This window comes from Equus asinus, chromosome 8 (genome assembly GCF_041296235.1).
Source record: "Equus asinus isolate D_3611 breed Donkey chromosome 8, EquAss-T2T_v2, whole genome shotgun sequence".
Taxonomy (NCBI): Eukaryota; Metazoa; Chordata; class Mammalia; order Perissodactyla; family Equidae; genus Equus; species Equus asinus.
Genome location: NC_091797.1, coordinates 44,849,771 through 44,864,554, shown reverse-complemented (window position 1 = coordinate 44,864,554; position 14,784 = coordinate 44,849,771). Strand labels below are relative to the sequence as shown.

At 41.8% G+C, this 14,784-nt stretch overlaps 2 protein-coding genes across 2 annotated transcripts; both read right to left on the bottom strand.

Annotated features, from left to right (window-relative positions):
• Positions 1-9,857: 9,857 nt before the first annotated feature.
• LOC139045876 (histone H3.1) lies at positions 9,858-13,148 on the bottom strand. The gene has a single exon (XM_070515498.1). It carries the CDS (start codon positions 13,028-13,030, stop codon positions 12,620-12,622), a length of 411 nt encoding a protein of 136 aa, XP_070371599.1. The 5' UTR covers positions 13,031-13,148; the 3' UTR covers positions 9,858-12,619.
• Positions 13,149-13,914: 766 nt separating this feature from the next.
• LOC106837809 (histone H2A type 1-D) lies at positions 13,915-14,684 on the bottom strand. Its single transcript, XM_014851539.3, has one exon. The coding sequence runs from the start codon at positions 14,572-14,574 to the stop codon at positions 14,182-14,184; it is 393 nt and encodes a 130-aa protein (XP_014707025.1). The 5' UTR covers positions 14,575-14,684; the 3' UTR covers positions 13,915-14,181.
• Between the last annotated feature and the right edge of the window lie 100 nt (positions 14,685-14,784).

The window sequence follows — 14,784 nt, the reverse complement described above, 5'->3', positions numbered from 1 at the left end:
CAGTCAGGCATCACTTAAAGATGGGAATACCTTCTGAGAAATGTGTCATTAGGTGATTTTGTCTTTGTGCAAACATCATAGAGTGTACTTACACAAATCCAGATGGTATAACCTACCACACACCTAGGCTATATGGTAGAGCCTATTGCTTCTAGGCTACAAGCCTTTACAGAATGTTACTGTACTGAATACTGTAGGCAATTGTAACACAGCGGTAGGTATTTGTGTATCTAAACATATCAAAGCATAGAGAAGATACTGTAAAAATATGGTATAAAAAATAAAAAATGGTGCACTTGTATAGAGCACTTACCATAAATGGAGCTTGCAGCACTGGAAGTCGCTCTGGGTGAGTCAGTGAGTGAGTGGTGAGTGGATGTGAAGCCCTAGGACATTACTGTGTGCTACTCTAGACCTTATAAACACTGTACACTTAGGCTGCACTAAATTTATAAAAAAATATTTTTCTTTCTTCAATAATAAATAAACTTTAGCTTACCGTAACTTTTTTACTTTATAAGCTTTTTTTTTAACTTTTTGACTCTTTTGTAATAACACAGCTTAAAACACAAGCATATTGTATAGCTGTACAAAAATATTTTCTTTATATCCTTGTTCTATAAGCGTTTTACTATTCTTAATTTTTTTGACTTTTTAAACTTTTTTGTTAAAAACAAGGACACAAATAAACACATAAGCCCAGGCCTACACAGAAACAGGATCATCAGTATCACTGTCTTCCACCTCCACATCTTGTCCCAACAGGTCTTTAGGGGCAGTAACATGCATGGAGTTGTCATTTGCTATGATAACGATGCCTTCTGGACTATCTCCTGAAGGACTTTCTTGAGACTGTTATTGAGGAGGTTCACTCCTTTCAGAAATATGTCCATGGTGGTTTGCTTGGTTTGTTTCTTTGTTTCATCATAGATTCGCTTATAAGCAGATAATGCACCATGAACATTCCTCTCTATTAATGAAAACCTTTCAGTGTTAGGGTCCATGCTTGCAAAATTTTTAAGAAGCTTGTTGAGGTCTGCAAAAGCTTCTGCTAAATCCTTCACTGTGGATTTTCTTGGAGATTCTTCTGCCCAGTTTCTTATTCTCTTGACTCCTCTTCAGTTATGAATTTCTGTTCCAGTCCCTACAACTTATTAGTCACTTGCTCAGGAACCACCTCTAGGAGCTCCTCAATGTCATCCTCATCCACACTCAGGTTAATGTTGGTTGTCATCTCAATCACAGCCTTGTTGATTTTTGCAACCTCCTCATCCTTGGCAAATCCTTTAAAGTCATGGATGAAACTCTCGAGAGTCTTCTTCCAGATGCCATTCATACACTCCTTGGTGACATCATCTCAAACCCAAGCAAGGCTCTTGATGCAGTCATCGATGTTGTAATTATTCCAGAATTGCATCAGTGTCTTCTCAGGGTCTTCCTCAGGTGCACCAATAGCCTGGGCAGAGGTCTTCCTCACGTAGTAGGCCTTAAAAACTGCTGTAACTTCTTGATTCATTGGTTGGATCAAAGAGGTGTTGTTTGGAGGGAGAAACACCGCTTTGATATTGGAATGAAGATCACCAATGAAAGGAGGATGTCCAGGTGCATTATGAATAATAAACAAAATCTTGAAAGTTATGTTATTTTCCAAACAGTACTTCTCCATTTTGCTGGCATAGCAATTCAGGAGGGCATCTTGGGAGAGAACTGGGTCATCCATGACTTCTTATTGCTCCTGTGGTATACTGGTACTGTATGCTTATTGATTTGCTTGAAGGCCCTGGGGTTTTCACTGTGCCAGATCACAAAAGGTTTCAATCCGTAGTCTGCAACATTGCCCCCAAGCAAGACTGTTATCCTGCCCTTAAAATCTTTGAAAGCTGGCATTGACTTGGCCTCCTTATAAATGAAAGTCCTTTCAGGCATCTGTTTCCAAAACAGGGAGGTTTCACCCATGTTGAATATTTGCTCTGGCAAGTAATCTGCCTCCACAATCAGCTAGATTTTCCAAAATTCTTCAAATGCCTTCACATCAGCACTCACAGACTCACTACTCACTTTCACATTATGTAATAAATAACAATTCTTGAATCGTTTAAACTACCCAGAGCTAGCAGTAAATTCAACATCGTAGTTGGTTCCGGCCTTTTCTTCCAACAGAGGAAACTTTTCACTTTGACTGTGATCACTATGGTGCTGAAAGGGATATGCTTCATGTCTTCAATCCAGATCTTTAGAAGTTTCTCCATGTCTGATATAGACCCTACTCAGATTTTTGTTAATCCCGTTGCCTTCAATGAAGCCAATTCTTTAACAGCTTCCTTCGCTTTGTTCTTGTTCTTCAAGACCATAGCTATGGTAGAATGGGACATGCCTGACTGGCGAGCAATAACCGCCACTGATTTTCCACCTTCGTAGTCCTTAATCACTTTCAGTTTTGTTTCCAGATAAATCACTTGACATGGACTCTTACTGGCAACATTAGCAATGGATTTTTTACACTTAGGGGCCATGAAGAGCAAAACAACACAAGATTAAACACAAGAGAAAATGATTCAATCAAGAGATGTGGTAAACACGAGCTGTATGAGGCTGCTACTGGTGTAACACAGCATATTGTTTTACAGTAAACTTTTTTTATAAGTAGAAAGAGTACGCTCTAACGATAAAAAAAGTATAGTATAGTAAATATAGAAACCAGTAATGTGGTCATTTATTATCATTATCAAGTAATATGTACTGTACATAATTGTATGTGCTATACTTTTATACAACTGGCAGTGCAGTCGGTTTGTTTACACCAGCATCACCATAAACAAGTGAGTAATGTGTTGCACTATTATGTTATGCCAGCTATGATGTCACTAGGTAATAGGAACTTTTCAGCTCCATTATAATCTTTTGGGACCACCATAAAATACTCAGAGCATCTTTGATGGAAGCATCTTTATGCAGCACATGACTGTGATAGCAAATCTTATCCATTATTACTCTTAAGAAAATTTTTAATAAGGTTTTTTTTTTTAATTGCACCTGTATTAGTATTTTTTTAATTGCACCTGGAAGTGACAGACAACCTGAAACAGTCACTGGTTAAATGAAATAAAAGTCTATTTCTCTCTCATGTAAAGTTATGTAGCTCAGACCTGGAATGGGAGCTCCACTCTCCTTAAGGGCCTCATCTCCTTCAATGTGTAATGTGTGTTTGCTCTATTATTCAAAAATATTCTACTCTTGATTTCTACTATGGAGGACCAACCCCAAAACAACAAATTGGAAGGATGAAACTCATAAGAAGTAAGTAAATAATTCATAAGTAAGAAACTTATAGGAAGTATTAGGTAGGTAAGCAAGGAGTTTATGAGATGTAGACAAATTCAAAAACTGTATTCACTGTGAATCATAAGTTAGTAGCTCATGAGACATGTTAGACATAGAGAAAATAAGTACAGCTTGTTTGTTCTACCTGCAGATAGGAACAAATGAAAGAACCAGGAAGAACTAAATATTTGTGAGACACCAAATATGAATGGGGTACTCAGTATTTATGAGGTCTTAAATTGACCATCCATTAGTGACTCCCATTTTGGCCCCATTTGCCCTCTACAGACAGCATGCACATAAAAGACACAGCTACTCACGATGTCACTGGCTATCTATATGAGAGGCTCTTGGCCCTGCATCTTTCCAATAGAGAAAGCATGAGTTCGCTCCAAATAACTTCCGTCTGCTGGGCCTCTTTGCTATCGTCAACTCTGGTTCTCACAACCACGCTCCCAAGGAGAGAAGAAATTCTCAGGGAGACAGGGAGAAAAGGCGGAGAAGGGAGGAGGGAGAAGGGAGAGGGAAAAGGGAAGGATAGAGAGAGGAGACAGGGAGGGGAGAGTGAAAAGGAAAGGAGAGAGGAAGAAGAGAGGGAAAGGAAGGAGGAAGGGAGGAAGAAAGACATGAAATGGGAAGCCAAGGATTCAAGTAGTGTGACTGACCCTTTTGCAACCTATCTGAAATGTAGCTTGCCCAATCTCTTTCCCTTTGCTTCTTGCTATATGTTTAAAATTGATTCAATAAAATTAAATAAATCAGGGAACGAACATAGGTCTATGAGTCTTTCTGTTCCATGTCTTTGGAAATGGCCTGCCTGATAGTATATTTGAAGGCTGCCATTGCATTAAAATAACTTCCCACATGCCATTCTAGTTGTCATTCTTAATATGTCCCTTCCACCTCATAGTCCAAGATTTCTGCTCCAGCTCCAGCTATCTTGTTCACATTGCACCCTGAAGGAAGGAGAAAAGGGCGAGGAAACACCCCCATCATTTATTGAAACCCTGAGGATGGTAAAATTCCACCTTTGTTAATATACCATTGACCAAAAATAGTCAATGGCCATACCCAGATGCAAAGGAAGCTTGCGAAGTTTAATTACGAAATAAGAAAGGAAAATCAATTTCAGGAGACAACTGTGTGGCAGTCTCTGCCACAGCGCATGACTGAAGACAGTATAAATAAGACAAGAGGGAAATTGGCGAGTTTTTATGTCTTCAAGAGGACACTGGGGCTTTCTAATACAACACAAATGAATTGTAAATATTGGAAAGAATTGCTTCAGTTAGGAAGAAAGTAAGACAATACAACTTTAGTTAGAATCAAATTTTCATTTTCGGGTGAACAGTGCTTGACACCATTGGGAGTCCAAATGTGGCTGTGTATCATCAGCACAGGGTTTGGGAAATCCGGAAAACATCTTAAAAAATGGAGTGAGACCTACCTGATCAGACTCGCTATCTTCTACAAATGAGGTCAGGCTGACTTGGGAGTCCAATGACACCCTCCTGGTTTCAATATACCTTCCAAGTCGACAACCGGGTATACAAGCTCCAATCCCAACTGCCTCAGTCTTGTCTGTTATCTTGGTGGATTTTCTCAACTCACGCAGAAGACATACCTATTAGTGTCAATATTCTTTATGCACTGACCCCCTCCACACACATAAGATTCAGCCTTGTGTTTTGCTCTAAAAAGTTCATCTCTCTCACTTCAAGATACCCTGCCGTGTTCCTCAAAGCCTTCCACGTCTGTAACACCCACCTCATTCAACTGTGCCTATCAGTCAATCAAACCACAAAGGTGAACCAGACATGGATCCTGTTGTCTGAGACATGGAACATTGTCCCATAGAACAAATAATAATGTACATAAATATAGAACAGAATTGAAATATGCTTAAAATTGAAGGGTTTTGAGGTCTACTACCTGGGTTGAATTTTTTCATCATTTCCTAGCTGGGTGACTTTGGGCATTATGCAGAATCATTCAGCCTGTTTCCTCATCCACCAAGATAATACAGTAACTCTCATAGTGATGAGGTGACTTGCTCAAGCTTATTTAGAGTTAGGCCTAACCTAGAACTCTGATTTTTATTTCACTGCTCTTTCTACCACTATCAGGAAAGAACAGAGAACTTCTGCATAGTGATTTTAGAAAATAGGTTTTCTGGAAAGGGAATTCGAACCAGGGAGGATATCTGAGATGACAGATATATGATGCTAACTTTGGGGCCCTAGTTCCACACAGATAAACTCTATAAATTAATGCTGGCTGTTAATTTAACCGCTTTATTCCTCCTGGGCCCACACTGAGACCTCATTTCCCAGCTTCCCTTGTTGTTAGGTGTGGCCTTCTAGTTGAGTTCCTACCAATGGAACGTAAATAAAAGTGAAGTTTGACATTTCCAGGCCTGGGGCATAAAACCTCCCACTAAAGACTTTCCGTGCACTTTCTCCTCCCAGGGCAAATACGTGTTAAAAACAAGACAGGCCTAAAATAGAGTTGATAAAGCTAAGCCCCACATCACCAAACTGAGACTTAACTCAGTTACAGTTTCTGCTCTCCCAGAAATGGAATCTTAAACCAGTCAATCAGGCATCAGCCTGATCAGCAGTAATTAGGTAATCTGCCTGACAGACCCATGCCATCCCCTAAAGGAAAGTCACCTTGCAATAACCTATTCATTTCTTTGTCTAGTCTAACTTCCTTGTTCCTGCTCCCTTCTGCCGATAAAAGTTTTTCGTTTTGTACAGCTCCTTGGAGCTTCTTTCTAACTGCTAAATCGGATGCTGCCCAATTCATGAATTGTTGAATAAAGCCAATAAAATCTTTAAAATTTACTCAGTTCGAATTTTATTTTTCAACATGTGGAAGCCATGTGTTTTGTATGGCTGAGACACAAAGATAAAGGGGCACCTGGACCCCAGAACCACCGGTTGGAAGAAAGAGCTGCCTGCTGATCTAGAGCACCCATTTGGAACCTCATACAAGCAGAGAATAAAACTGTGTTAAGCCACTAAGATTTGGGGGTTTATCTTAACTCGTATACCCTCCACCAAGGCAGGATCTAGGTCTCCATTTTCTAAAGGGAAATTTAGTCCCTTGTTGCTGGATTGATCTTCAAGTCTAGACACTCCATCTATAGAAGAAAGATAAGAACTCATGTATCATAGAGAAACAAAATACAAGGTGGTTGAGTTTCTCTTTGAGAAGTAACCAGAGGAGAGGAAGCTATATTTGCCTCTGTCAGCAATAGAACCTCTATCCTCAGCCCAGTGATCATTCAAAGTGGAATGCAATGATAAGGACAAGACAGTTGGGGTCAATATATTGCCTCTTGGCCCTCAATTAGAAAAGCTCAAGGAGAAATAAAGACACGTGAGAATTCATGTTGCTCCCCAAAAGTGTCAGCATTATCTGGGCAAATCCTGAAGGTCTCCTATTCTTTCCTTGAACATCAGTTACAAAAAAAGTGAAAGTAATTGATAGTCTACACATCATAATGAAAATCCCTGCGTTTGGACTAGTTTCACATAACATGAAGCGTTCAGAAGAGATGTGATCTCTCAATTCTATGCCAAGATCCAGCTGTGGCTCAAGATCAGCACTTGGGAACACATATCACCTTCATCACAAATAAATAATTTTTTATTGTAATTTAATTTTGTTTTATTTTGACAATTATGGGTTTGGCCATCAAATCATGAGCATTATGGAGGTTTTAATATAGAGTTCTGCTGGCAAGAGGATGAGCAGTTTTATTTGTACTTGAGAACTCATCCATAATTATCCAAAGTAAAGTCAGAAAATGTACTTCTAAAATATATAAGGCCTTTTTAGAAATAGTATGTTTGGATTCTCCTTCTTCTGAAAAGTAAAGTGATGATGGCGATTATTTGGAACCTCAAATCTCTTACTTTTTATTTTAAATAAATTATCACATAATTAAAACTCTTTCTTTAACTCTTGATGTCCTTGAATCAGGCTGGCACTCCTCCATGCTGACAAATAAAAATGGCAAGTAATAGGATATATTGGGGTATATGAGGAAGCCATTTTGTGTAAACCTAATTCGGCCTGACCTTGTCTTTCCCAAAGGGCCTGACCATGGCCATTGAGCATGCATTGTATATCTGCTTTAGATATTCCCTATGGCAAGAACAAAGGCCCTTGAGATAAAGGTGCAACTTCCCTCCCCTTCCCAACGTTGGCATTTCTTTAAGGATTAAGCATCTTTCCGTAGGCTAGAAACTGATTGCTGTGCTCACCTGTGACCACCCAGCTCAAGACAATAGACTTGCCTCCTGCTACGCCCTCCGAGAGAGCAGACCCACTACCTGCTGTGTCCATCAAGCGCTGTGCCAACAGGGCAATCTTGTCACTGTTGTGGGAGGGACATTTCAATCATATGTGAAACGTCCTGTATGGGGGTATATAACTACTCTGTACACCTCACTTCTTTGGTGCCCTTTCTTCCTTCAGGAAGAAAGGCCCTGGGCCATGGTCCTCAGATTTCAGCTCAGAATAAACTCACCCAAATTTTCATTTATAGATTGGTTATGGATTATTTTCGTCGACAATGCAGTTAGCACTTATCTATTCCTGCTCTGCCTCTTGGTTCACCATCTGAACTGCTGTGCTCAGGAACCTGGAGCAATACTTTTGAAAAATATTAAAAATGTATAAGTCAATGCTGAGTTACCTAGAAACTCCAGCTTGAGAAAACAGGTGAGGAATCTGGTTTTATCTAGTTGATTATCAGACCTGTGGCCATCATCCCATGTATGCTCCCAACATAGGATCTGTGCAATCACTGTTTCTTCTCTCTGGAATGATCTTCTTACAGACGTATGAAGACCTCTCTCCCTTCCAGGCTTCATGCCTGACAACATAAAATAATCAATAAGCTTTCGATAGATAAGAGAAATAAGGTGAGTTTTACCTGAGCCAGGGTGATAATTATAATCCGGAAGGGCTTCCAGAGAAAGCATTCCAGAGAAGCATGGTTTTCAGTACAGTCTTAAGTTTTTTTAGAGCAAAGAACATACATTAAACACACCCAGGATGCATTTTCATCAAAGTTTCAAAGAGGTATTCAGTTGCAAATTAACAGGTCAACATGACCCTGATGTCCGGAAAGGGACTAATCCAGGTGTGTGCAATAGGGTGTTACCAATAGGGCATAGGAGGGGAAGTATGCATCCTTATCTTAAGATAGTGCATTCTTCTTCTTCTTCTTCTTCTTTTGGTGAGGAAGATTGGCCCTGAGCTAACATCTGTGCCAATCTTCCTCTATTTTGTATGTGCGACGCCACCACAGCATAGCTTTGATGAGTGGTTTATAAGTCTACACCCAAGATTGGAAACCATGAACCCCAGGCCACTGAAGTGGAGCATGTGAGCTTAACTACTACACTACCAGGCCTGCCCCAAGAGTGCATTCTTTACTTTAATCATTAAAGCAGATGCGCAATGTACGTTTAACAGGCCGTAAATCAGGCTTTTTAGTTCAAGCCGAATCAGTTTTGAACCCTAATAGTTACTCCATGTACCTCAATATGTGAAAATCTCTTGCCATGCCTCCTGCTCAATCTCATCTCAGTTGTGAAGTCTTCCCCACTCACCCCATTTAAAATTACAACTATCCACCACCTGGCAGTCCTAAATCCCTTTGGTCTGTTTTCTTAAGCTTCTTTACCTACCAAAATATTAGACTTATTTTCTGTCTCCCACAACCAGAATGTCAGTGAGCTCCACACAGAGAGAGAGGACTTTGCCCATGATATTCACTGCTCCATTTCCAGCACCGAGAACATTTTTGGGCACATAGTAATCACTCAAAAGGCTTTTGACGAATGTGATGCAGGCTCAGTGAGCCGAGGAGTCAAAAGAAAGATTTCTTGGACTCTTAAGGTCTGGCAGTAGTCCTCTTTTATTCAGAGAACAGCATGGAGTAGCATGGGGACAAGACCCATGGGCAGTGAAGAGTTGCAGGCATGGGGACAGGACCCATGGGCAGTAAGAGCTGCAGTGGGTTGAGGACAGAGCTAAATTTATAAGGCATAGGTATGTGAGTTATTTCTTTACAAGACAAAGGAAGGATACTGAAAAAAAAATCGTTAAAATGGTAGCAGTGTAGGTGGGGTCTGGTTATTGGGTGGTCCTATAACTTTAGATAAGAAATCAGATCAGATTAAGTCGGGATGTGCTACGCTTCCCAGAGGGTGATATAGATCAGTATGCAGGGCAGGGCAACTTGGACTTATCTCCCTGGGGCAGCCTTGATCTTCACCAAATGGATGGATGGATGAATGAAGTAAAATAAAAATATGTATGTAACACACAGTGTCCATCCATTCTCTAGCTCCAGAGATAAGGTCCATGACTGAATTATGCAAATGAGCCCCTGCACAAGGCAGTTCACTTTACTATGCTTCAGTTTCCTTATCATTGTATTTGGGCTAATAATGGCCTGCAACTCACAGAGTTGCAGTGCAGATTAAATAAAATAATCTATTTAGGCACCAAATTACAGATTTTTGAACTAATGAAATTATGAATCTTTTACCACCTGGACTGTTCCCAAGGCAGGTGTAGTTCACGTCTGTATTTGGCAAATGATATAACAATGACTGAGAGTGAAACATGGAGCTGGCATCTGACAGTCAGAGGGCATGGATTCAGCCAGAAGAACTGCTACTGACTGAGTGACCCAGTGAAATAAAGCTGGGTGGCTCACTGTCCCTGATACGAGGACCTCTTTCCCGGTCCCTGAAGACATTCCAATTTGCAATCCAAATAAATCTAGTTTGTTACCTGAGGATAAACATTTTGTTACCTGAGGGTAAACATTCTGCCTGTGGCCATCAAACTAGTAAATTGAAGTACCACAATACGGGATCAAGTTTAACCCCAAACTGACTTTTGTAGATTTTCTTTTTTGTCCCTAACTATAAAATGCTCCAATCAGCTTCTATTTTCAAGATCTGAAAAAACAAAACAGAAAGAAAACTGAGTCCTAATTTCTGTACTGGAGTACAATTGAGACTACCTAAAAGTAAAGTGGAAACGGCTTAAATGAGAGACACACACAAAAACTCCTATGTTCCACTCCTCTCAAGGCCTTGCATCTCATTCAGAGCAAAAGCCAAATTTCTTATGGTGGCCTACAAGCCCCTACTTGATCTGGCCTCCATTTATTTCTCTGCCTTCGTCTTCTCCTCTTGTGCCCTGCTCATTCCACACAGCCACTCTGGCACCTCAGCACTCTCCCTTCTCTTTCCACAGCTTGCATCCTCTCCTTTCAAGTCTTTGCTAAAACATTATCTTCTTAGTTCCAGCTTCATTGGTCAACTCCCCATAACACTCCTTATTCTTGCTTTTATTTTTCTCCTCACATCTAACATATTATATATGGTATTTACTTATCTAATGTATTGTCTGTCTATCCCAGACTCAAATATAAATTCCAGGAGAGCTTTTTGTCTGTTTCATTCTCTGAGTACATTCCCGATGCACAGAACAACATTTGTCACATTGTAAACTCTCAACAAATATATGTGAGTAAATAAATCTTAAAATTCATCAGCGTTAAGAAATGTTTGTTGGGGAAGTAATCCTGGCAGCATAATTAGGTTTTAAAATAGTAGATGTATTAAAATATTGAGAGAAGAAATTATATGATTTCCTTTACAACAATCAAGGCAGTGAGGTGAAATATGTAGAGATAAAACAGATTTGGCCAGTGGTGACGATGTTGAGGCTGGGTGAGGGGTACATAAGGTTGATAAAACTATTATCCCTACTTCCATATATTCTGAAATGTCACTTAATAAAAGTTTTAAAAAACAATATTTGAAAAAAGATAAGTTGTTAAATAAATAAAAGCCGTGGAGAAAGACCAGCTGAATACCCACATAAGACCTTGTGCTGTTCTGTACAGGAAAGGCCCAATGTGATGGCACAGAAGTATCCACGGGTTGTCTGCCAAGAGGTCCAGGATGGTCCTCCTTGTAGCATCCCTGACAAGCCGGTATTGTTAACCACTGAAAGCAGCTCCACTTCTCAGCATAGACTCACAGTAGCTCTGTCCTCAGAAATTGCTACAGAAGCCAGGGGCTATTTGATTCATTGCAGTGAGATAAACAGTCAAGCAAGCCAGAAAGTCCTCTTTCAGGGACCAGTGTATTCTCTCTGAAGGGAAACTACAAGGAAAGCCTGATTCCATTAGGTAACCCCTTGCTAAGCCTGGGGTCAAAAAAAGAGCTAATAAGTTTAGAACTCACATAGCATCTGGTCTTGGCCCGAGCTACCTGTTAAAAGCACCCAAGTTTTAATAATTACTATTGCCTGCACCCACTGCTACAGACTACAATTAAGTTGATACTGATTGGACCCCAAGCAATAATATTTCTATGAAATCTCCAATTGACTGCAACGTGCAGTCAACAGTTGAGAACACTGATTTACAATGAAAGCAAACTGTCTCAGGTGCACCTTGCTACGTGCAACGGCTTTAGAAAATATTTAATTCTATTACATAAACAAATACTCAGTTTGCAAATGCTTACTCTTGGTGAGAGTTCAGACGGGCTGTTCTTGACGAAACCAAAAAACACCATTTTTTAAAATATGATTCTTAACTAGTGTTCTTGAGTCACCTGACTCAGCAGGCCCGGGTGGAGCCTGAAAATCTATTATAGCAAGTCCACAAGTGGTACTCAGGCTGCTAGTGGTAGACCACAGTGTGAATCCCAAGACTGTAGAAGCCATCATCAGGGCTCTGACACCAATAAACTCTAGAAATCCTGCTTCAGTACTCTAGTATGTTATGTGAGAAATCAACTATCAGCAAAACAATGCTCTTACTGGTCACTGTGTAAACGCCTTAACATCACACAAGAAAGCCAAAACTGCTACACTCTTAACTTCTGTATTTACATCCCATTGCCAGAGCCAAAGTTCCTATCTTCAGACAACTTCTGCCCATGATCCACTCACTTACGGTGTACAAAGGCGGCAAGGCAGTAGAGCAGGCAAACATTAGGGAAGAACTAGACTTCGCAACTCCATGACACTCCTGGGAAACAAACCCAGCATGTTTACTCAGTAACTTGAGAGCAAACCTCCCCCTAAACTTCCTAAGTAACACTACTTCGAACAAGATCTCAAGAAACGTTTGAAACACAACCTGAAAAACGCCATACAGTAAGCCAATCACAGCTATTTTTGAGAAAAAGTGGGTGGCTCTTAAAAGAGCCTTTTAGTTGGGTTAGTCAGTGCTAGAAGAGCATTATGCTCTCTCCCCACGGATGCGTCGCGCGAGCTGGATGTCCTTGGGCATGATGGTGACGCGCTTGGCGTGGATGGCGCAGAGATTGGTGTCCTCAAAGAGCCCCACCAGGTAGGCCTCGCACGCCTCCTGCAGCGCCATCACGGCCGAGCTCTGGAAGCGCAGGTCGGTCTTGAAGTCCTGCGCGATCTCGCGCACCAAGCGCTGGAAGGGCAGCTTGCGGATCAGCAGCTCGGTGGACTTCTGGTAGCGGCGGATCTCGCGCAGGGCCACCGTGCCGGGCCGGTAGCGGTGGGGCTTCTTCACGCCGCCCGTGGCCGGCGCGCTCTTGCGAGCCGCCTTGGTGGCCAGCTGCTTGCGGGGCGCCTTGCCGCCGGTGGACTTACGAGCTGTCTGTTTAGTCCGAGCCATTTCAGATAAACGTGAAGGAACACACGTAACCCTTAAGTAGGAAGACCTTATCTTTATATATCCTCAGAAACATTCTGATTGGCCTTAGCGCATTTTCAAAAGTCCCGCGCAGTAAAACTATTGGCTGAAGAGCCGACGAGGTGATTGGTTAATTACTACAGACTCTGATTGGGTGAACTACTCTACATTCCAATCCCCTCTCTTTTACAGTCTGCAATTCAAAGGAGGTAATTTTCTAATGTTATGGTTAGGGCATTACAAGTGTAGATAGGGAACCATCTGGGGGTCGTGCAAGATGCCACTTCTGATGCAGTAGATCTATGTAATGGGGCCTAAAATTTTGAGGACCACACTTCGAGGACACCTTTACTTGTATTTTGTTTTTTTCTCAGGCGGTTACTTTTTCTGAACTGAACCTCCAGTGGCCTGGACTGCCAATTCCTATCTCCACTTTGTGAAGCCTTTGACCTATACGGCAGGGTTCCTGGCTGGAGTGCCTGGGAAACAGGTAAAGCGCCCCGCCCGGAGATGACGGGCAAAGAACTCTGCATAACAAATGTTGGTTGACTTCCTTATGGTATCCCAGATGGGGTTTTGCTTCAGTTCAGAAGTTGAAAAGCCCGCGTTGGTTTTCGATTTGTTACCAGTTCTATCGTTTTGCTGTTCAGTGAGTCTTAAGTGACTTTCCATGCTACCACCCCGACCCGCCTCTTGGCCGCAGAGTAAAATACTAGTTTCACTTGAAAGTTGAATAGTTCCTTGTTTGGTTTTCCCTTTTCTCTGAAGAAATACTTTACTTACTGAACACTGACGAACTTAGTCTATCTAAAGATTTTATGAACGTTCTTCTAACTTTCTTCCTTCCAACTATAATAAAACCTTTATTTATAACATTAAGCATTTTCTCGTAAAACTTCCGTTTCCCTAAACCACACTGAAGCATCATAGTGCCACAAATAACCACGATAGCTATTAACTTGCCGTGAATGAGGTGTCATGGTTATGGGCAGATAGTAACCACAACAAAACATAAGAGCATCGCTCAAAACCACGCAGTTACAAGCCTTTATGTGAAAACATGGATGGCTCTGAAAAGAGCCTTTGGGTGAAATAAGTGGTGGTAACTGCACAAATTGGTATTATCAGTTGATTCACTTCCCCTTGGCCTTATGGTGACTCTCGGTCTTCTTGGGCAGCAGCACGGCCTGGATGTTGGGCAGCACACCGCCCTGCGCGATGGTCACTTTCCCCAGCAGCTTGTTGAGCTCCTCGTCGTTGCGAATGGCCAGCTGCAGGTGGCGGGGGATGATGCGCGTCTTTTTGTTGTCGCGGGCCGCGTTGCCCGCCAGCTCCAGGATCTCGGCCGTCAGGTACTCCAGCACCGCCGCCAGGTAAACGGGAGCACCGGCCCCCACCCGTTCGGAGTAGTTGCCCTTGCGGAGCAGGCGGTGCACTCGGCCCACGGGGAACTGCAGCCCGGCCCGAGAAGAGCGGGTCTTGGCCTTGGCACGAGCCTTACCTCCCTGTTTTCCGCGTCCAGACATACTGAAGCACGCAGAACAGAAAAAGAACCGCAAAAATTGTAGCTCACAAAGCGCAAGAAGCTAGACTATTATACGCTGCCCCGGTTTGGTAAAACAGCCTATGCGAGTGACCGAACACACATTCCAGCCAATCAAAAGGAAGGTCTAAAACAACGCCCCTTCTAATTTACATAGAGCGCGTAGAGTTGAAGGGTCAAATTAGCTAAGCTG